General features: G+C 43.9%; 1 protein-coding gene across 4 annotated transcripts; it reads left to right on the top strand.

The window, feature by feature from the left end:
• Positions 1 to 5,708: 5,708 nt before the first annotated feature.
• On the top strand, positions 5,709 to 23,787 carry LOC124862666 (proteoglycan 4-like). 4 transcript variants are annotated; one of them, XM_047356715.1, is made up of 5 exons: positions 5,727 to 6,217; positions 12,578 to 13,211; positions 14,948 to 15,047; positions 15,863 to 15,927; positions 20,243 to 20,564. In XM_047356715.1, exons 1-4 carry the CDS (start codon positions 5,891 to 5,893, stop codon positions 15,894 to 15,896), a joined length of 1,095 nt encoding a protein of 364 aa, XP_047212671.1. In that variant the 5' UTR covers positions 5,727 to 5,890; the 3' UTR covers positions 15,897 to 15,927; positions 20,243 to 20,564. The 4 variants fall into 4 exon arrangements, with proteins under 4 accessions (XP_047212670.1, XP_047212671.1, XP_047212672.1 ...); XM_047356714.1 differs by lacking the exons at positions 15,863 to 15,927; positions 20,243 to 20,564 and adding an exon at positions 21,991 to 23,787 and having other exon boundaries at positions 5,709 to 6,217; XM_047356716.1 differs by lacking the exons at positions 15,863 to 15,927; positions 20,243 to 20,564 and adding an exon at positions 15,328 to 15,352 and having other exon boundaries at positions 5,730 to 6,217.
• Positions 23,788 to 25,089: the final 1,302 nt, after the last annotated feature.

The raw sequence follows: 25,089 nt of genomic DNA, 5'->3' as shown, positions 1-25,089 counted from the left end.
GGATCACGGTGGGAACCAGTAGATCAATGTATCGTTCCCTCTGCTTTCAGCACCAGCCTGGAATGTGAGCAGCTCTGGTTCCTGCTGCATTCAGAAGCTAGAGAGGAGATAGCAGCACCAGAGAACTTCTCCATAGATGTTGGAGATGATCATTTAGGCTGCTGACATCATCATGAACAATACAGCAGATTCACCTCATTTACATCTTCCTGCTCTGGATATAGAGCTCAGATTATTGGACTGTTGGAGACACTTTCTATTTATGTAGATCTATATTTCTTAAAGAGTTTTTCCAAATTAATTTTTTGAAGCATTTTATACTCAGTAAATATTTAGATAATTCTGTATTATATTGTTTGTAATTTTTTATTCATGGTTATTAATTATTGTTTCTAGTATTTATTGATCCTTCCTAAGATCATCTTACTAGAGGTTGACCTTTAACCTGTCCTGCTGCTGAAACTATTTAATTTCCTCCTAGAGGGATGATAAAGTTAATCTTATCTCTATATTAATAATTATATGATTGTTCTAGAAGGTTCTGTTCTCATTGACTCGACTGTTTAGGAGGTGGATCTCTGCACCATGGAGCTGGTAACGTTTTATTCATTTACTGTTGTTCATTGGAGGAGAAGATCTCTCCTTTCTCTCTGTCTTTCCTCCATCTTCTCTGCTTCAGACACTCTTAGGTTCACTAAAGGTCCTCCTCACTAACATCTCCTCACGTTAGGAGCTCTCTGAAGGTCTCAGATGCTAAATGAATAACTTTTATCTTATCGAGGGGAAATTATAAGAAAAATCTGAGAATTTGATCATTTTTCTAAGATTTTTCTTAGGATGACATCACCAGGAGCTACTTTCAGTCTCAGGATTCTTTGTGAAGATGGACCTTTTAAAGGCCTGTTTAACAGCGTCCTGCAGCTGTCAGCAGCATGATGGTGTTTGGATCTGACTGAAGGTCTCAATGATTTTGTGAAGCTGTAAGGAAATGTCTTCAGGATATAAAATTAAGCTGTCTGCTCCTTCAGATCAGAGATGCTGCTGTGATTTTATTGCCTTTCAGAGCTCATCTTCTCAGCTTTCTGACAACCAGAACCACCTTTGTTTTTTGTTTTTTTTTTAGCAACCAGGCACCAGGAGTGCCTGGTGAGAACGAGCACCAGACCGTCCTTTCTCTGCATCAAACTGAAGGAACTAAACAGAATCAGCCTCTCTCTCTCTGATGTTTAGCCTGCAGGCCAGCTGTCCTGATCCGCCTGGACTTCCTTATCTGAGTCAGAAGTGTTTTGAAGGTTCTGAATCAGCCTCAGAATGATTGTGTTTTCAGGAACTTAATTTACACCCTGGAAGCAAGATGAACCTTAGTGACGAGTTGGCAAATCAGTCTCTTAGAGAACTTCCTGATGATCTTTACGTAGTTCAGTTTTATTTCTATAGCTCCAATTCACAACACATGTTGTCTCAAGGTTCTTCACAACAGTCAGGTTCATACATTCCAATTAATCGTAACCAGTGAACAGTTCAGTCAGATTCAGTTATTTATTCAAATTGGATAAAAAGTTTTTCTATCTAAGGAAACCCAGCAGATTGCATCCAGTCAGTGACTTGTAGCATTCACTCCTCCTGGATGAGCATGTAGAGACAGTGGACAGTCACTGGTGTTGACTTTGCAGCAATCCCTCATACTGAGCATGCATGTAGCGACAGTGGAGAGGAAAAACTCCCTTTTAACAGGAAGAAACCTCCAGCAGAACCAGAACCAGGCTCAGTGTGAGCGACCATCTGCCACGACCGACTGGGGGTTTGAGAGATAACAAATAACGCAAAATTGGAGAGTAGTGTGAGAATGTAACAGAGAGCGTAAAAGGGGTGACATGTCCTATTTTAGGCTGATTGAAGACCAGACATGCAGATGTTTCACAGCACAGGCTGGGAGACCAGTTAGGAGGACCTGGCCGTCGTCGAGGTGACCATAGACGGCACCAGGAGCTGGGTGGAGTGTTGGGCCAGGTGGTGCCTGATTTATGTTTACTGTCGTCCAGCGATGGAGGCACAATGATAGCCCTATGATCAGCTTTAACGAGGGGCTGATGAAGTTCGTGTTTAATTTCAATGCAGATTTTATAATAATTTCGTCATCAGGTCCTTCTAGTTTTAGTCAACTAGAATAAAGTTCTGGATGAATGTTTCTTCAGAGTTTCTGAAGGTCACAGCTTAACCCCCAGGAGGAACATTTCTCCTGGATGGACTGCAGACACAGATTCATCGTTTTTATTGGAAACGTTTTTATTCGCGTTTAAAAACTAAGAATTCAAATAAAGTTTTTGTATATAAGAACACACATTATTCTTCATTAAAGCGATAGTAGCAGAAATCAGAAACTTGAATCATTCGTTCGTCGTCTTCCGCTTATCCAGGACCGGGTCGCGGGGGCAGCAGACTCAGCAGAGACGCCCAGACGTCCCTCTCTCCAGACACCTCCTCCAGTTCCTCCAGGGGGAGCCCAAGGAGTTCCCAGGCCAGCCGAGAGACATAGTCCCTCCAGCGTGTCCTGGGACGTCCCCTGGGCCTCCTCCCGGTGGGACGTGCCTGGAACACCTCCCGAGGAAGGCGTCCAGGAGGCATCCGGTATAGATGCCCGAGCCACCTCAACTGGCTCCTCTCACACTCAGCTGCGAACCGCCCCAGCGCATGCTGTAGGTCTTGGCTAGAGGGGGCCAGCAGGACCACGTCATCCGCAAAAAGAAGAGACGAAATCCACTGGTCCCCAAACCAGACCCCCTCCGGCCCTTGGCTGCGTCTAGAAATCCTGTCCATAAAAGTTATGAACAGGACCGGCGACAAAGGGCAGCCCTGCCGGAGTCCAACATGCACTGGGAACAGGTCCGACTTAGTGCCGACAATGCGGACCAAACTCCTGCTCCGCTCGTACAGGGACCGGATGGCCCCTAATAAAGGGCCCCCGATTCCATACTCCTGGAGCACCCCCCACAGGGCATCACGAGGGACACAGTCGAATGCCTTCTCCAGGTCCACAAAACACATGTGAACCGGTTGGGCAAACTCCCATGAACCCTCAAGCACCCTGTAGAGGGTATAGAGCTGGTCCAGTGTTCCACAGCTGGGACGAAAACCACACTGCTCCTCTTGAAGCCGATGTTCGACTATCAGCTGGACTCTCCTCTCCAATACCCTGGCGTAGGCCTTACCAGGGAGGCTGAGGAGTATGATCCCCCTGTAGTTGGAACACACCCACCGGTCCCCCTTCTTATAAAGGGGGACCACCAGTCCAGAGGCACTGTCCCCGACCGCCACGTAATGTTGAAGAGACGTGTCAACCATGACAGCCCTACAACATCCAGACACTTGAGGTACTTAGGGCGGATCTCATCCACCTCCGAAGCCTTGCCACCGCGGAGCTTTTTAACCACCTCGGTGACTTCAGCCTGGGTGATGAAAGAGTCCAACCCTGAGTCCCCAGCCTCTGTTTCCACCAGGGAATGCGTGATGGCAGGATTGAGGAGATCCTCGAAGTACTCCTTCCACCGCCCGATAATGTCCTCAGTCGAGGTCAGCAGTCTCCTGCCCCCACTATAAACAGTGTTGGCAAAGCACTGCTTCCCCCTCCTGAGGCGCCGGACGGTTTGCCAGAATCGCTTCGAGGCCAACCGGTAGTCCTTCTCCATGACCTCACCGAACTCTTCCCAGGCCCGAGTTTTTGCCTCTGCCACAGCCCGGGCCGCAGCACGCTTGGCCTCACGGTACCCGTCAGCCGCCTCAGGAGTCCCACAAGCCAACCACAGCCGATAGGACTCCTTCTTCAGCTTAACAGCATCCCTTACTGCCGGTGTGCACCACCGGGTTCTGGGATTGCCGCCACGACAGGCACCGCAGACCTTACGGCCGCAGCTATGGGCAACAGCATCGACAATAGATGCAGAGAACATGGTCCACTCGGACTCTATGTCTCCAACATCCCCCGGGATCTGGTCGAAGCTCTCCCGGAGGTGGGAGTTGAATACATCCCTGGCCGAGGGCTCCGCCAGGCGTTCCCAGCAGACCCTCACTATGCGCTTGGGCCTGCCAAGTCTGTCCGGCTTTCTCCTCCTCCAGCGGATCCAACTCACCACCAGGTGATGATCAGTGGACAGCTCAGCCCCTCTCTTCACCCGAGTGTCCAAAACATGCGGCCGAAGGTCTGATGATACGACAACAAAGTCGATCATCGACCTCCTGCCTAGGGTGTCCTGGTGCCAAGTGCACTGATGGACACCCTTATGTTTGAACATGGTGTTCGTTATGGACAATCCGTGACTAGCGCAGAAGTCCAATAACAAAACACCACTCGGATTCAGATCGGGGAGGCCATTCCTCCCGATCACGCCTCTCCAGGTGTCACTGTCGTTCCCCACGTGGGCGTTGAAGTCCCCCAGCAGAATAATGGAGTCCCCGGGAGGGGCACTATCCAGCACCCCCGACAGGGACGCCAAGAAGGCCGGGTACTCTGCACCACCACTTGGCCCGTAGGCTGAAATGATAGTCAGAGACCTCTCCCCAACCCGAAGGCGCAGGGATACAACCCTCTCATCCACTGGGGTAAACCCCAACACGAGACGGCTGAGCTGGGGGGCAACAAGCAAACCCACACCAGCCCGCCGCCTCTCCCCGTGGGCCACTCCAGAGTAGAAGAGAGTCCAACCCCTCTCAAGGAGATGGGTTCCAGAGCCCACGCTGTGCGTGGAGGCGAGCCCGACTATTTCTAGTTGATATCTCTCGACCTCCCGCACAAGCTCAGGCTCCTTCCCCCCCAGCGAGGTGACATTCCACGTCCCTAGAGCCAGCCTAAGCATCCGGGGATCGGGCCGCTGAGGTCTCCACCTTCGTCCGCCACCCAATCCTCTTTGCACCGGTCCCTCACGGTTCCCCCTGCAGGTGGTGGGCCCACTGGGGGATGGCCTCGCGTCTCTCGTTCGGGCTTGGCCCGGCCGGGTCCCGCGAGGAGCAACCCGGCCACCAGGCGCTCTCCGACGAGTCCCGACCCCAGGCCTGGCTCCAGGGTGGGACCCCGGCTCCGCCGTACCGGGCGACGTCACGTGCCTCGATGTTTTGTTCTTCATGAGGGATTCTTGAACCATTCTTTGTCTGACCCGTCACCTAGAACCTGTTTGCCATGGGAGACCCTACCAGGGGCATTTAAGCCCCAGACAACATAGCCTCTAGGATTATTTGAGCACTCAAACCCCTCCACCACGTTAAGGTGACGGTTCAAGGAGGGGGAAACTTGAATCATTTCAAGTAAAATGATCAAAAGTGTTGAATGTGTATATCTCTATCAGGCTTGTTCTCCCTCAACAAGAAACCTAAATAATAAATATAAAAAATATAAAACTCTGTGTTGCTGCTAAATATTTGAAACACGAAAAAGGCCCTCATGGTCTGGGATTTAGTGTTTCTGTTCGGCTGTCCGGTCCGGATGTGTTTGGTGGACCTAGAAGACTCCAGTGGAGCTGCTGCAGTGGTATGGGCTTCCAGCCTCACAAAATAAAAGCTGTGTCCACTTTCTTAAACGTTTTGTTTTATTTTGAAAGCTAACTACCTGTCCAGGTTGGACCCCGCATCCCGCCCATAGACTCCTGGAGTTCGGCACCAGTTTCACCACGACCCACTGTGGAGGAAGCGGTGGAAACTGACTGACATCTTAAACACTTTGCTGAAGTTTTTATTTTAAATCTTTGATTCTAGTTTAGGGTAAAGAACCTGTCTTTAGTTTTGAATGTTTAACTTTTTAATTCGGCCTCTTATTTTAAAGTTTCTTTGTGTTTAGTTCAGGCTCTTATTTGGAAACTGGTCTCTGTGTTTGAGGCTCTTATTCTGAAGACTCCGTCAGCTGATGAGGTCAGATCGTGTCTCCATGAGGGAGGCTGTTCAGAGTGTGTGCTCAGTCTGTGCAACACACACACCTGAGACCAGCACCATGGATCTGGACCCCACCGTCATCATCCCCGCCGTCCTCTTCACTGTGGTCGCGGTTTATTTGGCTTCATCGCTGCTCAGCAGGAAGCCCGACAGACCCTCCTCTTCCTCAGCCGGGACCAACAAGCCCAAAGTTGGATACGGAGACGAAGTTCCTCCGTCCAGGGGGCTGGAAGAACCGCTGTTCTCTCTGGGACCAGAACCAGCAGAGAAGAACCGGGGCGTCCCGGATCTGAAAGTGAAGGTCAGATCTTTGGATCAGTGCGACTCTGTAGGAGATCTAAAAATCACATTTAAATGTCATTTCATTTACGTCACAGCTGATTATGAAACAACAAACTTCTCACCTGATTATTATCGAAATCTAGGTTTCTGGTTATTATCTGCAGGGTTTGATTCAAAGTTACAGTCAGAAATAATTAACCTTAATTTAAAGGTTTGTTTCTTTCCTCTTTGTTTATCAGTTGGTGATATTTTTAATATAAATTCATCGGGTTCATGAGAGGAGATGAATATTAACAGTATTAATCCTTTCAGGTGTGGTTTCATCTCTGATTCAAACTATTTAGTTTGTCTTTATTAAAAAAAAAAACATCTTTGTTTGTAAAATAAGACAAAATGAACAGAATAATATCCCCCCCCCCCCCCCGCCAAAATAATCAATTTAATTTCTGTAAACACTTTTCAGGACGTTATTGTTCCCCCTTTTAAAATTCATAAATATAATAATGTTGAAAACCGGAAAAAAAAATCAAGAAAGCAACATTATTTTATGTTTGTTAATTTATCTACAATTATGTATAAATATTTACTTATTTGTTGGGTTTGTTGAAGGAATAAAACCTGAACCCTGTGGGCTCTGGAGGAGCTGCAGGCATTGACTCCTCAGGTTGGGCTCATGCATGTTAGCAATGAAACGCAGACGAAGTGTTTAGCAGCTCAGAGCCGAGGAGGCGTTGAAGCAGCTGATAACAGCTCCATGCGCGCTGCTCAGCTGCAGATACGCTTACAGTCGCTTGGTAAAGGCTGTTTGTGCAGCAGGAACACAGACGGGTTGTTCTCTGTGTCAACATGACTGGGTTTGAAATAAGCTCCCAGAATCACACCAGGGCATCCAGACCAGGTCCAAACTTTGTGTTTTGCTTGAAGTCCTCAGAGAACCTGAGGCCCAGAAAAAGAAAACCGTGAGGAATCTGCTGCAGTTTTCCTGCAGCCTGTGGACCAGACAGCACCAGATTCCTGATCAGATTTACGATCAGCACGTCGGAGTTGCAGCTCATCGAGTCTCTGTGACATTTCTACTGTTGTGACCCTGCTGCTACAGTTACAGACTGCAGGCCGGGCCTCTCTGCAGCCTAAATAAGGCAGACGCAGATAAAGCAGCGGGCCAGGCCCAGATCACATCAGGAACATTTTCAGTCTGACTGAAAACCAGAATCAACTCCATCCTCATTCTTTGGGAATGACAAACTGCTCTGCTGCAGCGGTCCATTTATGGAGATGGAGCAGCTCGGGGTTCAGCAAATTGAGTCAGAACATGTTTCACTTCCAAAAGCAGGAGAAAAGGTCTGGTTAACCCAGGACCGCTGTGCTCTTTCTAATAATAATGTGTTGTACTGATGTGTTTTACAGTCTGACCCAGTTCTGACATCAGCTGAGCAGCTTCAGGGGTTCTGTTTGAGGGTTTAACTCCTCGGACTCTTTGCTGTGTTCTTGTGTTGCCGAGCAGATCCAGATGTAGACTCGCTTAGGAAAACAGTTCAGTACCCAGAAGGTCCTCCTGCTGTGTCCATTAAGACCAGTTTGAATGTGTGTTTGGGACCATTGTCCTGCTGGAAATCCCAACCATGTCCAGGAGATAGTCCTCCCTCTTTGTTAATGCATCCACTTTGTGCAGTGCACCAGTACCAGTGGCAGCCAAACAGTCCCCCAGCATGATGCTACCTCCACCATACTTGATGGTTTGGACAGTGTTCTTGTGCCTGAAAGCCTCTCCTGGACTCCTCCAAACGTCCTTCTGGTCCTTGAGTCCAAACAGTTCAGCCTTTGTCTCATGTTGCTGTCAAGCTTGTCCATGTTAGCATCTGCAGGTTTGCACACGGTCATGATCATTAACCAGGGCGTAGCAGGCCTCGTTCTCATCAGGTCACGAGGTTCTGTGTATGTAAACATTTGATCCTTTGAGATTTAGATTCAGATTTCTTGTATGTGAATGTCTGTATTTCTGTTTTATTGAAGTTCTGGTGTGAGTCAGGAGGTTTTCAGATAATCAATTTAAAACATGTTATTTAAAGGTCGTTCAGCTGCTTTCAGACGTTTAAACTGTGCAGCTCAGTCGTGTCGGTTTAATCCACCCTGACTCCATTCTGATGGTATTTCCTCTGAACTGGCTCCACTTCTGGCTCTCCTGCCAACTGGTGGCTCCTCGACTGTTGCTAGACGTTCACCGGCTCACAAAAACAGCTTCAGCTGATCCTCCCTCCATGGTGATCTCAGCCACCTCCTATACTCACGTTTAATGCCCTTTTCAGGTCTTGCTACTGAGAGAAACAAGTCAGAGAAGCACAGAGAGAGAAATCAGTCAGTCTGGAGGTTTGCAGCAACTTTCCTGCATGGAGATGTTTGCCTGCAGAGAACAGAGCTGAAGTGTCTCCATCATAAAGGGAGGCGGCGTCAGAGAAATTAGGTTGAGAGCTGCTGGAACAAAGACGCTGTGTTCAACTCAGAGATCTGCAACCTTTACCGTCAAGAGAGTCTTTTATGTTCCAGCAGATTTAATTTAAATCAGATCTGCACATCTAACTGTGGTCTTCTAATAAAGACAACAGAGAGAAGTTGAACTAATAAATGTTTTTCAGTATTTATGAGCAAGAACAGAAGAAAAGATGAAATGTTTATTGACTTATAGAATGAATGAAACAGAATCATAGTTATTATGTTTTCTTCTTGTTTTAAAAACTATGTTTCCATAGGGAAGTGACCAGGCTCACTGTTTCTACATTATTTATCCGTTAAAGTATGAACGAGAAGCTGCTGATTAGGTGTTTAATCATTACTGTGGGAAGCGCTATAAAAAGGTTTGCTGCTCTGGAGCAGCTAGGTGTGTGTTAACACATCTCCAGGGCAGAAAGACAAAAGCAATGACCTTAGAGAAGCTGCTGTTGCTGCCCATTAACCTGGGAGGTGTTATAAGGTCATCTCCAAACTATCTGAAGTCCATCATCCTACAGAGAGATTATTCCCAAGAGAAAAACATATATGAATGGTCTAGTCAAAGTTCGAACCTCAACATGATGGAAATACTCATTAACTATGTGTAACAAGTCAATTATTATGTAATAAAGTCAGACAGAAAACCTGCTGAAGGAGGTTCTACAGGCTGCAATATTCAGCTCATGACTGTGTAGAACATCTGAAGATCTTAATGATCTGATTTTCTTTCCTCAGTTAAAATTATTTCTCGTGCTTCCATCAGTTTATTGTTGATTTTCTCCCCGAAGCTTTCAAGACGCTTGCAGCCTGCTAGCTGAACATTAAGCCTACTGATCTCATCAAGATGACTGGCTTTAGATTAGCAGTTCAAGCTGACTCCATTTTTCTTCCTGCCGAGTCACAAACCGAGTTAATGACTTGTGTTCATTCAGTAGCCTGATGCTGTGTTGTAGCTCAGAAACAAGGAGGAGGAGGAGGAGGAGGAGGAGGAAGGCATTTGCAGCTAAACTGGTGCAGTGCTGATCTGAGGATGTGACAGATGGTTGCTGTGAGATTAGTGGCGCAGACGTCCTGGTAAGACCATCAGGCTTGGAACCTTCCTGATGCCACCGGTTGTCTCTGTGGAGAGTCACGGGTTGAGGAATGTCGCAGTTCCACCTCCTTCCAGCTCCTTGTTTCATCTGATCCCAGCTCAGACTGGGAGGAAAATTCATCTGAGGTCTGGATCCAGAGTTTAAAACTGACCTGGGAAGATTTAGAGTTCAGCTGACGTTCCTCTTTAAGCTTTTAGAGGAGCAACAGCTGCTCAGATTCCAAAGCGTACCAACTCAGTACTTCCTGGGGGCTCCAACAGCTGCATGGGTCCGTCTTAACCGGGACGTCAGGTTCTGAAACAGAAGATGTGTGGACATGTCAGAGGGAGGGACACAGTTTTATTTGGAGGGCCTCAACAATAGATGATCCTCAGCTATGTTCTGGACGCAGCACTCAGTTGTAAATTTCACATCGTTTTAATTCATAATAAATACGTCGCTTTCAATACTTTCTCCGCCTACTTTTCTGGTTCTGCCTGTAGAAGTTTGCTTGGTCGACCCTAAATGATTCTGCCTGGAAGTCTTTACTGGTCAGAATTTCATTTCAGGACCCAATTCAGGGTTCACTCAGGCTCTCTACTGGGACTCCTACAATTATACAGGGGTTGGACAATGAAACTGTAACACCTGTCATTTTAGTGTAGGAGGTTTCATGGCTAAACTGGACCAGCCTGGTAGCCAGTCTTCATTGATTCCACATTGCACCAGTAAGAGCAGAGTGTGAAGGTTCAATTATCAGGGTAAGAGCACAGTTTTGCTCAAAATATTGAAATGCACACAACATTATGGGTGACATACCAGAGTTCAAAAGAGGACAAATTGTTGGTGCACGTCTTGCTGGCGCATCTGTGACCAAGACAGCAAGTCTTTGTGATGTATCAAGAGCCACGGTATCCAGGGTAATGTCAGCATACCACCAAGAAGGACGAACCACATCCAACAGGATTAACTGTGGACGCAAGAGGAAGCTGTCTGAAAGGGATGTTCGGGTGCTAACCTGGATTGTATCCAAAAAACATAAAACCACGGCTGCCCAAATCACGGCAGAATTAAATGTGCACCTCAACTCTCCTGTTTCCACCAGAACTGTCCATCAGGAGCTCCACAGGGTCAATATACACGGCCGGGCTGCTATAGCCAAACCTTTGGTCAATCATGCCAATGCCAAACGTCGGTTTCAATGGTGCAAGGAGTGCAAATCTTGAGCTGTGGACAATGTGAAACATGTATTGTTCTCTGATGAGTCCACCTTTACTGTTTTCTCCACATCCGGGAGAGTTACGGTGTGGAGAAGCCCCAAAGAAGCGTACCACCCAGACTGTTGCATGCCCAGAGTGAAGCATGGGGGTGGATCAGTGATGGTTTGGGCTGCCATATCATGGCATTCCCTTGGCCCAATACTTGTGCTAGATGGGCGCGTCACTGCCAAGGACTACCGAACTACAGATCCAAATATTATTGAGCCACTTTGGGGTGTTTTGGAGGAGCGAGTCAGGAAACGTTTTCCTCCACCAGTATCACGTAGTGACCTGGCCACTATCCTGCAAGAAGAATGGCTTAAAATCCCTCTGACCACTGTGCAGGACTTGTATATGTCATTCCCAAGATGAATTGATGCTGTATTGGCTGCAAAAGTGGGCCCTACACCATACTAATAAATTATTGTGGTCTAAAACCAGGTGTTTCAGTTTCATTGTCCAACCCCTGTAGGTGCTAATTAAGGTGGTGTTGGGAATGCTTTCCCTTTAAATGGAGGATCAAGGAATGATTGTCTGCTTTCATAACTCTTTCTCCTCCTTTCCCTTCGCCGGCCCTGCCTTGTTCCACAGACCTGGTGAAATAAGGTCTGACTATCAGTAGCTCATCTGCTCAGCGTTCCTGGGAATGTTTACAGAGGACGCTCTGACTGTCAAACATTGGAGCTCATGGAACAGCTAACCAATCTTTATCCTCAGCATGTTGCTGGTGGTCATAGAAATTTGGTTCTGATCCAATGTCCTCTAAGGCTTTTCCTTCCAACTCTCTGCTAAATTGGAGCAGGTCCAGTATCTGGGTGTTCCTGTGGGATAGCAGGATGGAGGAGATGGTGAGCCAGATCAGAATTTCATCCAGTAATGAGGGGGCTGAGCTGAAAGACTCTGGACTTACTGCTCCTCTTAAGTTCCATTCCTATCCTATGGTTCTGAGATATGGATCTGGACTATGCTGCCTACATGGAGCTGAAATGAGCTTCCTCTGTAGGGTAGAACTTCAGCTCCTCCAAATCAAACGTAACCAGCTGAAGGGGTTCACATGATCCGGATGCCACCCTTTGGAGGGTTTCTGGGCAGAACCAGAACTCTCAAGAGGAACTAGATGTCCCTTCTGGCCCAGGAACACCTTGGGAATCCCTAAAATGAGCTGGAGAGTGTTGTGGTGGAGCAGGATGTCTAAGTTTTCCTCCTGGGTTAATTCAGCGCTCCAACCTCCAAAGAAAATGCCACATTTGTGTTTCCCCTCTGATTTAAATCTGCTGCACTTTTGACCCAGTTTGTTCCAGACGTTTTTCATTTAAAGCTGATTGAGTAAAATCTGAGGGGAATCAAAAATACCTGATCCAAACCCAGTGTTTCCCTTTAGCAGGGCTTCATAGTTCTATGCATCTGGGTTCTGTAACCCCAGCTGATATCTAAACATGATTCCAGATTGTTCTGTTGGAAACCGTTCTCTGGGTTTAATTTCAGGATGCGGCCGATAAAACAAGCAGCAGCTCTCAACGTGTCCAATGGTAACTGTCTGTTAACTGTCTTTCTTTCCAGGCTGTCTCAGAACCCGCTCCAGAACCAGTGACAGTACGAAAAGAAGTCCTCAAAAAAGCAGAGACCCAAGAAGATTTTCCTGAACAAATCCAAATACAAGAATCTTTTCCAGAGCCAGTAGAAGCTGCAGCACCTGTTGCAGCTAAAGAACCAGAACTTGCTGCAGATTCAGTTAAAGAACTAGAACCTGTTAAGGAGACAGTAAAAGTACAGAAAACCTTTCCAGAACCGTTAGTAGCTCAGAAACGTTTCACTGAAACAGAATATGTGCCTGAACTAGCTCCAGAACCTGTGACAGTAACAGAGACTCTAGAAGAACCCCCTATTGTACCAGAACCTGTTGTAGAATCTGTCAAAGAGCCAGAGGCTGTACCAGAACCACTTGCAACCCCAGAACCTGAATCAGCTGCAGCCTCAGAATCCAATCCTGTCCCAGAACCAGTTGGGGTTGCTGATCCAGAGCCAGTAGTCCCTGAACCAGCAGCTGAAGTGGTCCAACAGTCAGAGACGAAACAACAAAAAGTTGAAAAAGCGGAGGAGTCTGCACCAGAACCAGCACCTGAAAAGTTCTCTGAACCCACTGAGCATGTTGAAGAGGTGTCGAAAGAACCAGAGCAGGAGATCTCTTTGAATGGTAAGAGGCTTAGTTTCAGGTTATCGACAGGTTTAAATCTGATACTTCCTGTGGAGTTCCTCAGGGCTCCATCCTCGGGTCTCTGATATTTAATTACAATTTAATTCAAATGGATCTCATTGTTCTGAAACGATGGGCCTAAATAACACGGGTTTTAACTTATTATTTAATAGTATGAACCTTTGTTTTATTCAGCTGGATGTTTTGAAGCTTTATGAAAACTTTAATGCTTTATTAATTATGAGAGCTGACATTTGTGTTTTTTCTTGATTTCATTTGTCTTGATTATAAACAAAGGAAGTGGGAAGTGGGGACCTGGTGTATAGCCCCCAGATGCTGCTAATAAAAGAATAAAAGCATATCTCATTCTTGTGACCATCTCCCTTCCTGTAACATGTAAGGAGGGAAAAGCACTTAGATAAAAACCCTAACAATGAGTGACTCCAGTCTGAGAGGTTAACCTGCCCTCCTGCTGGGGTCTGCAGGCAACGTGTCAATGATCCGCAGCAGGTTAAACAGTTGCAGGCAGCTGCTCCTCATGTTATTTTAATGTTCCAGCTGCAGTTCACACTGAGAAGCTGCAACATGTTCGTAAAAAAGTGAGCTGGATGGTCACAGAGAGAATGTTGCCGCAGGACAACCCCGAAAATCCAGATAAAAAGGAATAAAAGGTTTATTTCACTTTGATGCAGAGATGTTTTACATTTTGTCTCCTCAGCTTTATTTCTTGATATCATTTCTTTCAGTTTCCTTCTCTGTAAGATTCCCGTTCCCTCTGCATACACATAAAGTCATTCTTGCACTGAGGACACCAAGCCATGAAGAGCTCCAGGTGTTCCACTCTAACTACAAACATGTCTGAAGGTGCCCCTCAGTACGGGTTGTCTTTGCCCCATTTCTAGTTCCTAAGTTCTCCGGTAGTCTCTGCTGGGTTCTGGTCAGGACTTCAAGCAGGTCAGTCCAGCAGCTGTGTCCAGCTGTTCCTCAGCCAGGATTTTGGAATGTGGTTCTCCATTGTCATGGAGAATATATGGTCCTGAAGGCAGCAGATGTTGCTCTGAAACCTCTGCTGGACTTTTCTGCATCAATGCTGCATCACAGAAGAGGAAAAGGTCCAAGCCCGTACCATGATACAACCTCCTACCATCACAGAGCCTGGCTGCAGGCTGGATGCTGCTTTTCCAGAAAACGTCTGAGGGACTGATCCATTTGATCCCTGTGTGTGATGGTCCATCCCAGACAAGCTGACTCCTCCTCTGAGGTTAACATCAGACTTCTTCTCTGCTCAGTAACGTCTGTGAATGTAACTCTGGATTGTAGAGCTGGATGAAGGTTCTGCTCCATGAGGTTTTATCAGTTGGTGATGAAGGAACCATCTGAGAGATCAGAGATTACTGCTATAATTATCACCCTGATATTTCCAGGTCCCTTGGATGGTTTCAGGATGTCCTGCTTGGTAGAGGAAGAAACATGCAGATCCTCCCAGTTCTACTGTGAGGGAAGTTTAGATTTTACTGAACTACGTTTGGAAGATGTTTCAGTTGGAAAAAAAATGTTGGACTGGAGGGATGTTAACCAATCAAGTGAATTCAGCTTGCTGGTCGCTAACAGGAAATATTTAAAATAAAATAAATCATCCAAACTGCTCCTGTTCTGGAATTTTATTCAAGCTAAAAGTTGATTAAACAAAGAATAATCCTTAAGATGCACGCTCTGACCTTCTTCTCCTGTTCCAGATGTTGCTGCAGCTGCAGATGAGCTGGTGATTACAGCTGAAAATGAACCCAGCAACTTGGAGATGCTGATGAAGAAGGAGGAGGTGCAGGAGGAGCAGAGGTGAGTTCAGCACCTCCCCAACCTGTTCAGGATTAACTCTCAGCACGTCTCTGTGATCTTGATCATCTTAGTTTTCCTGCATGAGAAGAGCTGCTGCTCCTCATTGCATCAGGAGGTATCGTGCAAACTTTACATGTTCAGTCGAGGAAATTTTAGGATAAATCAGGAGTTCAGACTGAGGTTCTGTGGGAGAATGACCTATCCTCACAGCTGCAGTTAGATCTGAATATTTAAACCTGTTAAACCTGATGGAGCATCTGATTCTGTATGTTTCTGTCAGTTTTATGTGAGGAAGGTTCCTCAACGTGCTTCTCAGAAACTCCTTCAAACTGAGTCTGCTGTCTGAATCCAGGTATATCCAACTCCTCAGTGTGGAAAAGCAGCCTGCAGCTTAGATTTTTCCCTGCTGTTGGAGCTGATTCCTGCAGCTTTCATTTACAGCTCTGAAATGTTCTGCAGGCTTCGCTGCTGTTTCTGCAGAGGAGCGAAGCTTCAAGGTGTTTTTCACCGCAGGTCTTCACAAGAATAAATCATTCTTCCATCAATAAACTGAGTTCTCAGCTGAAACATCTTATTACTGTTGATGATCAGAATGAGACAGAAATGATCACAGCAAGGTGTAAAATGGTGCTGAAGACATCTAAAATAATCTGAAAACAGCCACAGAGATTCTGATTCATCACAAAAAGACACGACTGCAGAGAAGAACAGGAGCCTAGGTGGGGACAACACAACCTGCTCCTCTCTTCAGCACCAAGATGTTTTCTCTTTTAGCTGCAGATGTTTTCTGACAGACTGCACCTTTATCTTTCTAGGATAGAGCTAACCTCTGACCTGACCTCTCTGTAAAGCCTGTGAGACTGTGTGTTAGGAGGACATGGTAAGGAGATGCTTCTCCTGGCTGTTTGACCCTGTAACCCCGCCCCCTCTGCAGCAAGAACACGGATGTTCACCCATGTTCTGGTTCTCAGGAACCAAGGAGATTTCTGGAGAACCAGTCCAACAGAAAACCTTCTCTAATTTGTGAAAGAAACGGGTGACATCTTGAAGATGAAAGTTTATTTCAGTTAGTGTTAAATTCTAGCAATAAATCTGTTTGTTTCTTCAGGAAGATAACGCTGAAGGACCAGAAGTAACACCTTTCAATTGAACTTTTATTGGTTATTCTTTGGTTATAAGTTTTTAGTGTTTAGATGTTTTATTCAATGTTAATCTTTATTTATTGTGCTTTTATTTTTATTTATGTTTGTATATTTTAAGAGATAATTAACTAGAATATCTAGTGCTAATACTAGAATTCAGACTATTGTTGATTTATTTTAAATTATATTGTTATTAATAATTTATTAACTTAAATATTGATCATTTTTAAACCTGCTAACAGAATAATATTCAAACATTTGCAACATTTAGGAATATTATTTGTTGTTGGTAAATAATCTGATGAAACAGACAGATGGAGAGAAACAGGGATCGGACCATGACAAGAGAACTGGATCAGAACATGGTTTAGGTCGAACATCTGCCTGCCCTCGCTGAAGAAGTTCCTCCTCTTCCTCACTAACCTCAATGATCCTCCATCTCTTCTCCTCCTGGACCTCCACTCAGCAGCTTGATGTCCAGAAATGGGTCACATGTTGGTGCCTGAAGCTCCAGATGGTTCTCACCTAATCCTCTTATTCCTCCTCTCCTGGTAACGTTAAACCAGTCTGGTTCAGCTAAAACTGAAATCTGGAACTTTTTCTGGAAAAGGAAGCGGTTGAAACAGAATTCAGAAATTCTGGTATTATTTTCCAGTTCTCTGAGGATAACACGGTGTCCGATCATTCCTTGATGATGAAGTATTTCATAAAGCAGGGAGAGTTCAGACCTAAACCACATCTTTCTGTGGAAGCATCAGCGGCGCAGTGATGGAAAACCTTCCTCTGAGCTGCAGGCAGGACTGAAAATTCTGCTTCCCATCTAAATCTTTTTAGTCAGCCTAAAATGCTTCATTTCATTTTTCTCAAAAAAGACCTGAAAATCCAGCAGAAAGTCTGAATATTTGCACAGATTTTAAACAAATTAAGATCATCATCTTCAGTTTGTCCATGGAAGCTCTTCCTGCTGGACGCTGTGTGACATGAAGCTGCAGTTCTTCAAAGTGTCAGGATTCCCAGTCGGACTCCTTTGTGTTCTGGGATTTTTAGGTTTCTTCTTGCTTTCACTGCTGCTTGTTTTAACTGGGTGACTCCAAACGCTTAATCTGCTGCAACATCCTGAACTCAGGCCTCTGTTTCTAAAGCTTCGCTGCAGAAGTGCAAACATGGACGAAGCTCATGCAGCCAAATGTTTGCATGAAGGTGACAGAACAGCATCCAGCTGGGGGGACCAGAATCAGGACCTAAGGTCCAGGTACAACCCACCAGCCTCATGTTGACCTTATTGTGCAGAATCTCAGATAAACCCACCATTTGAAACATCTTGTTGACTGAAACTGCAGCTAAACTTTAAAATTTCAGACATGGTTTTGGATTAGAGAGCCTTTCTGATTGCAGGTTTCGTATCAGGCTCCTGCAGGCAATAATCAGGGACTCTGAAGGAATTTCACCTCCAACCTGTAGGTGTTAACAAGAGTTATTCAACTACATGGAGCAGATGGTTAAAGCTGCAGTTTTACAGTCGGTACAGGCTGCTGCCTGCTGGCCAGGTTTAGTCACTAAATATAAAAACCCAAAGGGCAGAAAATAGAAATAAATAAACTTGTGATGATGGTTTTTAAGATGATTCATTTTGGGGTTTGGTTCAATAAATGTAGTTTTCCACACAGATTCAAAGACTGTTTCTGGAACATGTTCCCATGAAGCTGCGTGCACAGGAAATGATGTCACCGATCAGAAGGTAGCGAGGAACCAATGATCAGCGTAGTCTGTCAGTTAAAATATCAACAAACTGCAGTCCTTCCTGCAGCAGGTGCTGCAGAGTAAAAATAAGAACAGATGACCCTTTATCCCACAGTATAATATTGGACATAACAGAAGGCCCCTTGGGATATTATTTTTATTATTATTGCTGTCTTACATTTTGCTCATTTTTGTCATTGCTCTATAGTTTCTAATGATTTTATCAGCGAATTATTTCATGTTTTATTGTTTATTGTAACTTTATTTATTTTAAATAAATCTAAAATTAATTAAGTGTTTGGTTCTGTGTGAAGCCCGCTGAGCTAGATTAAATGTAGTAAAGGTGTATGGAGGTAAATTTGTCTCAATATTATTCAATCAAAAAAAAAACTAACCTCAATCAAAAAATATTAAGTTGTGATCAAAACTTTCAGAGTTGTAAAGATTTTTTTTTTTAAATGGAAAATTTATTTAAAATAGTTTGAAAAAACGTTTTTTGATTAAAATGATTTTTTTCTCACGAAGAGAAAAAAGTTATTTGCAAAACATAAACTTTTATTTGCGCATGTCAAAAATCTTTGGTTACGAGTCTCGCTCTCTTGGTTTTGACGCTCTCTGTTTTTGGTTGAACTCAAAGAATTTTGAGTTCTGGAAACATGAACATCCTGGGCGGGGCCTAAAGACGAACGCTGTAAGACGTTTCCCTATTGGTTAGCGCTGACCAAAGCGGCCGCTCAAACTGCAGGGCTTGCAGCGTCGCTTCAGTGAGGAGACATCAACTGTACAGAAGAAAACTGCGGTTAACTGCGCCGACAGTCAGAAATACGCGGTGACGTCAGCCGACACCAGCTCTCTCTTAAAGATTAGCGTCACGCATACAAGGTGCTTTACGGTAATGGAGCAGAAAGGACGCAGATCCTGGCAACGGTTGAGAAAATAAGAGGAAAACAGAAAAGTAACCTACAGAACATTTATATTAATTACATTTTTACAACTTTCACATTCATGTTTTATGTAAAAGAATTAATATTTAATATTTTACTGTACAGTTTTGGAGAAATATCTTGTCAAAATACCTCAAAATGCTCAACCATTATATGCATTTGTCCCACTTTCAGGAATTTATTTCTCCAAAACCACGAGAGGTGACAACACAATCTCTTCAGATTATATTAGAGGGTCATCTATATTATAAGCAGAATTAGTATTTCACAATATTAATTCTGGTTAAAACTGGCGTCAAAACCAAAAGAGCGAGAGTCGTAACCAAAGATTTTTGACATGCGCAAATAAAAGTTTGTTTTGCAAAGAACTTTTTTCTCCTCATGAGAAAAAATGAGTCATTTTAATAAAAAAAAAAAGGTTTTTTGTTGTTGTTACAACTCTGAAAGTTTTGATCACAACTTAATATTTTTGGAATGAGATTAGTTTTTTGTTTGATTGAATAATATTGAGACAAATTTACCTCCATAAAGGTGAGTCATGAAGAAGAGGTATTTACTTACCTGAAGCCACCACTACTGCCCCCTGGTGGCCGTTCTAAACATACTGTTTGCTCCATGCATCACTGGTCTGTGTGTGAACCAAATGACATCCAAATCGTTGCTTCTGGGAGCTGAACTGGGTTTGTGTGGTTCTGCTGTGAGTCCTCTGGTTCCGTCTCGTCCCATCTGCCTGCTGCTGTCCAGCTGTGTTGTCTCAGCCTCTAACCTGCATGCCGCCTGCTAACTGCACAGCCAACGGTGAGTCCTGCTGCTGTTGAAGAACCTGATTAACTGTGAACTCTGACCTCGACAGAAAATCAAAAATCTCTGACCTCTGACATGTAAAACAAATAAAACTCTTATTCAGCTCTGAAGTCGGTCTTTTAAGAATATAAACTGAACAATTTAACCACATAATATGCAGACAGGAGGGTTTGTTTTCTTCTCAAACATTATTGCTCCTGTTGTCAGTAATGATTTTACTGCTTGTTTTTCTTTAGAAGACAGGACCATTTCAAGCATTTAGGACCATATTCTCCTGCAGCTCAGACTGCTGTCCCATATCACACTGATTAACAGCAGTCGATAAAAACTCTCAGAGGCAGCATTTAACAGATTAGCATCAGCAGAATATTTTAAAAGATAAACAGAAAGTTGGTTTGGAAGAAAATACAAGAGAAAGAAAGACTGAATCAGATGTTTTAACAGGGTTGCAATGTTAGAATGAGCAGATTTCTTTGATTAAAAAATGGGTTTCAGATCTTTAATTTTCTGCTCCTTAAACAACAATGATTCCTCTCATCATAAAGTCTTCTTCTGTTTCTTCCAGCTGATTCCACACGGGGTTCTGAGGAGAGGAAGATCTGGTGTTTTCCATGGCTCATCTTCAGCTTCCTTCATGTTTTTGTGGATCTAACAGATCTGAGGTGGAGCAGACTTTAGTGGCAAACATGTTTCCCACCAGTCTGTCTCCAGGAATCAGTATTTTTATTCTTGTGTTAAAGCTTTGTGAAGAACGATGTTTTTTGCTCAGACTGGTTTTAATTTGTTTCCTAACAATGAAATGTTTCTGCTTCTGTTGATGCTGCAGCTTTACTTTATCTCTTCTCAGTCTGATTTATTTAAAACAGGAAATAAAAGTGTGAATTGGTTGTGTTCTTGTCATTAACTTAAAGATTTTTAAAAATGGATGTCTGTTTAGCTCACCTACACAGAAAAGCTTGAGCAGTTTTAGCTTCTCCAGCCTGGTTTCAGTTAAAAAGCTCCAGATTCATCTACTCAGATATTTCTATTTTAAATCAAATGAAATTTAATCAGAGTTGAGGTTCTTCTGAACACAGCTGCCAAACCCAAAATCAAATGAGAGAACGTTGACCTGAAAGTGTAAAACAGCACAACTAGTAAGAAGAAAGCAGCTAAACATAATGAACGGTTAATGAAGCATCTCAGCACCCAGAAGGAAGTCAGTCCAGTGATGAGATCTGGAACGACCACCAGGCAGTCAGAGCACTGACTGAAGCTCAGCAGACCCATCAGACATCGGGTTGGGTCACATGGTGGGCGCTACGTGTGGAGCAGATGGTCCGACGGGTAAGTAAGTGCACCCACATCAGTGGAGTCGGGCTGCTGCACGATATAATCACCCGCCCCATGAAAACCCACAATGATGATAAAACAAGTGATGCCTCAACATCAAAGGATTAATATAGAAACTAAGAAATATATTTAAAGTATAATATAAGAAGCCATCTTAAATCCGAATAGAAAAAAAGTCATTAGCAGAAAACTGATAACATCAGAGCGCAGGGAGAATAAGTTTTGAACACATCAGTGTTTTTCTCAGTAAATTCAGCAGCTCTGAAAAGCAATGAAAAAGTTCTGCTGGAGTTTCTTCATATTTGCAATCTGTTGATAAACCACAGTTTGCAGAAAGGTTGCAAAGGTATCAGTCAGGAGAAGAAGACAATAAAACCTCCACAGTATTATAGTTATACCATTAGACGGTAAAAGGGCTGATACTTGGAGAAAATCTGGGAGACATTTCCCCAAACCTGATGAAAAGAAAACATGTCAGGGTCTGTCCAAAAGCACCTTCATGGAAGAACAAGTCTAATGGGACCAAGCTGGAAGTTTTCAGCCACAGGTTTTGATGGCACATGAGGGACATTACCCACAGTGAAACATGGAGGTGGCAGCAGCAGGGGGTGGATCCATTAACTTACTCAGTAGTTTGTAGAAAAGCCTCCATTGGTGAAAACAACTCCATCGCGTCTCCTGTATTGAGAAACCAGCTGCAAGCATGGCAGGTGTTCTGGTTTTAAACTGGTTTTCATCCTCAGTTTCAGCTGGTTTTGAACAGAATTCCTAGCTTTCCAACGTTAGCATTCCTGTCCTGCTGCAGAGGGATTTAATGATTTGTGAATCAGATTTAGTTTAAATAAAATGTGACTCTGTTAAGATTGATTTTCTAAAGACAATACAGAGTCTGAGTCACCAAACTGAAGCATGTTGATGCTAAACGTTTGAATGTGTGTGTGTGTGTGTGTGTGTGTGTGTGTGTGTGTGGGGTCTCCTCAGGGTGCAGCAGGAGCAGCTGGAAGCCATATTCCTGCTGCTCCAACAGAACCGGGAGCTTCTGGGCTCAGAGACTCTCAAAGACTCGGAGGAGCAGCTGAAGCTCAGCTCTACTTCAGAAACACCAACCAAGATGACGTCCATCCATCGTCCCAACATCTAAGGGTTACCATGGAGACACCCTCAGAGACTCCAAGTTGTCTTCTGTGAAAAAGTATTTGCCCCATATTTCACCAGCCACACCTGACCTGATGACTGGCTGACCTGCTGAATCAAGAACCTTTTTTGACAACATAAAGTAATATAAAAGAAACCAAACAGCAACACAATATGTCCCGATCTAAAGACCTTAGGAGCAAATGAGAGACAAAGTCTCTGACATTTCAGGACAGAGGTCATAATAAATAATAATAATAATTAAAAAAAAACATCTTGATGATCCTCAAGACTTTGGGAAAATATTCTGTGGACTGATGAGTCAAAAATGGACCTTTCTGCAGCTGTGTGTCCCCTTACATCTGGTGTTCAACTAACACAGCATTTCAGAAACAGAACATCATACCTGCAGTCAGACATGGTGGTGGCAGTGTGATGGTTTGGGCTGCTTTGCTGCTTCAGGACCTGGACGACTTGCTGTAATTGATGGAGCCATGAGTTCTGATCTCTAGCAGAACATTTTTGAGAATGTCCCGTCATCAGTTCATGACCCGAAGCCCAAGCTCACTAGGGTTCTGCAGGACACTGATCCAGAACACAGCAAGTCCACCTCTGAATGGCTGAGAAACAAATGGGAGGTTTTAGAGGGGCCAGTATTTAAATCTGATTCAGATGATATTAAATGACCTTTTACATGCTGGAAAAACGTCCAATATGTTTGAATTAAATCAATTCAGGAAAGCAGAGTGGGTCAGAATTCCTCCACAGCGCTGTTAAAGACTCAGATCCAGTGTTTGTGAAACCTGGTACTGAGAATGGCTGCTGTTGCTGCTGCCAAGGCAGGAACCACCAGTTATTAGGCTTAGGGGGTAAATACTTTTCACACAGACCTAGGTTGCTTTGGATGGTTTTCTTTCTCATAATTAATTAAATAAATTTGAAAACTGTTTTTTGTTTTTACTCATCTTTAAAATAAAAATCTATTTGATCTGAAACATTCAAGTGTAAAATAGCAAAAAAGTAAATCTTTAGGGGGTAAATACTTTTCACAGCATTGTAGATAATACAGGGATAAAGAACAGCATGATGCACAACTGTCTAATGTGTTTTTCCTTCAGACACAAAAGTTAAAAACTAAGTCTACCATTTTTTCAGCTGACTTCCACATTTTATAACAACATTTTTCGTTGATATTTTTTTAATAAACTAATTCAACATTCTCCCAAACAGCTTTAAAAAGTCAGTCTGAAAAGTTCTAATTTATTGCAACCTCTAGAGATTTCTCTGCTTTATTATTTAGATATCCCTGGAAACATTAAAAAGTTGAAATTATATTTTTGAATCATTCGTATTTTTTATTTCAGACCTCCATGAAGATAGCCTAGCTTGATTCTTGAAAGGTTTTATTTAGATGAGTAGCTGAAGTATACAGAAAATCTTGTCAGCTGATTTTTAGCCAATCATTCTTTTCAGTTAATTCTGTCAGGATGTTTGTGGTAAACATGATGTTATTTTGTATTTATTGTAGACTTCTTGGATCTGAAAGACTTTTATGGTTTGAGTTCAGATCGTTGTCGGAAATCTGTTTCAGTTTGATTCAACTTTGGTTTCTAACTGCCAATAAAACATCCAATCAAACCTAAATGTTTTTGCTCATGTCCATGATTGTTGGTATGGTTCTGCCGCAGCCTGTCTGGGTCTGATCTGGATAACAGGAACCCTCTGAGAACCTTCGGGGCTTTTTTTGGACTTTCTTCTGCAGAACATTAACTTGGAAACATGAAAAACTGATCTGGAACGCTTCTTCACTGAGAAACTTAAAGTCAGAGGTTGAAAGATGGGTGTAATTCCACCCTTTGAGCAGCAGAGAGCAGTGTTTCACGGGAGCCACGACTGCAAACAACTCCTGAGCTCTGATTGGTTCTGCCGAATCAGAATCAGAATCAGCTTTATTGCCAAGTTCACAAACAAGGAATTTGACTCCGGTCCACTTTGCTCTTTGGTTTTGTTTTTGTATTACAGAATAAACATATTTACAATGTACAATATACACATATATAATAAAAAAGGTGCATTTGCAACATCTGTATGCTGTTGTTCTGTACTCTATTAAATGTTCAACAGAGAAACAGCCTGGAGGAAGAAACTGTCTCTGTGGCGGCTGGTTTTAGTGAACAGTGCTCTGTAGCGCCACCTGAAGGTAAAGCTCTGAACAGTTTATGTGCAGGGTGTGTGGGGTCTGCAGAGATTTTAGCAGCTCTTTTCCTGACCCTTGACCTGTATAAGTCCTGGATGGAGGGAAGGTCAGCCCTGATTATTCGTTGCAGTCTGGACCTGTCCTGTTTGGTGGATGATCCAAACCCCACTGAGATGGATGAAGACAGGACAGATTGAATGATGGGAAGGTTTCGAGATTAAGAAAGATCCATTTTAACCCAGCTGTCCTGAAGGAAACAGAAGTCCATCTGCTTCACTTTAGCCAGAGAAAGATCAGCTGTTGCTTTGTGGGAGGAAACCTGCATCTGATGCAATTGGAATAAAATCCAGAGGTTCTCACCAAAGATTTAGAAACATGATTATAGACGTTTAAATGCAATATCTGCTCCTCACCTGAGAGCTACAAACATTGCTAAGAAAAGCTCAGCCAGTCCGAGTAGAAGCTGCTTCTCCTGGAACTCATGGAGGGACACAGACTGAAAGAACATCCTAACAACAACCAGCCAAAAGCTGCTTTTTACAACGACTACATTGTCAGTACATGAGATGGAACTACTCAGAAGAAGAAGTCTTCACAGGTCTGAAGAGTTAACAGCGGGTTCTGGTCAGCAGAACTGAGGGTCTGAGCTGATGTGACGTGTTCCATGACTTGGAGCATGTGAAGGTTAACTGAATTATTAAAGTAACTGGTCACCAGTGGAGAAACATTACCACAGTGGACTGATTGGG

Source organism: Girardinichthys multiradiatus, chromosome X (genome assembly GCF_021462225.1).
Source record: "Girardinichthys multiradiatus isolate DD_20200921_A chromosome X, DD_fGirMul_XY1, whole genome shotgun sequence".
Taxonomy (NCBI): Eukaryota; Metazoa; Chordata; class Actinopteri; order Cyprinodontiformes; family Goodeidae; genus Girardinichthys; species Girardinichthys multiradiatus.
The sequence above is the reverse complement of the archived record's forward strand: the minus strand, read 5'-3'. Positions and strand labels throughout refer to the sequence as shown.

Bases quoted from the DNA above. Each gene is read 5' to 3' on its own strand.
- LOC124862666 (XM_047356714.1), top strand. From the start codon at position 5,891: ATGAGGTCAGATCGTGTCTCCATGAGGGAGGCTGTTCAGAGTGTGTGC. The intron at 13,212-14,947 runs GTAAGAGGCTTA...CTCCTGTTCCAG, and splicing joins GCAGGAGATCTCTTTGAATG to ATGTTGCTGCAGCTGCAGAT. The intron at 15,048-21,990 runs GTGAGTTCAGCA...GGGTCTCCTCAG, and splicing joins GAGGTGCAGGAGGAGCAGAG to GGTGCAGCAGGAGCAGCTGG.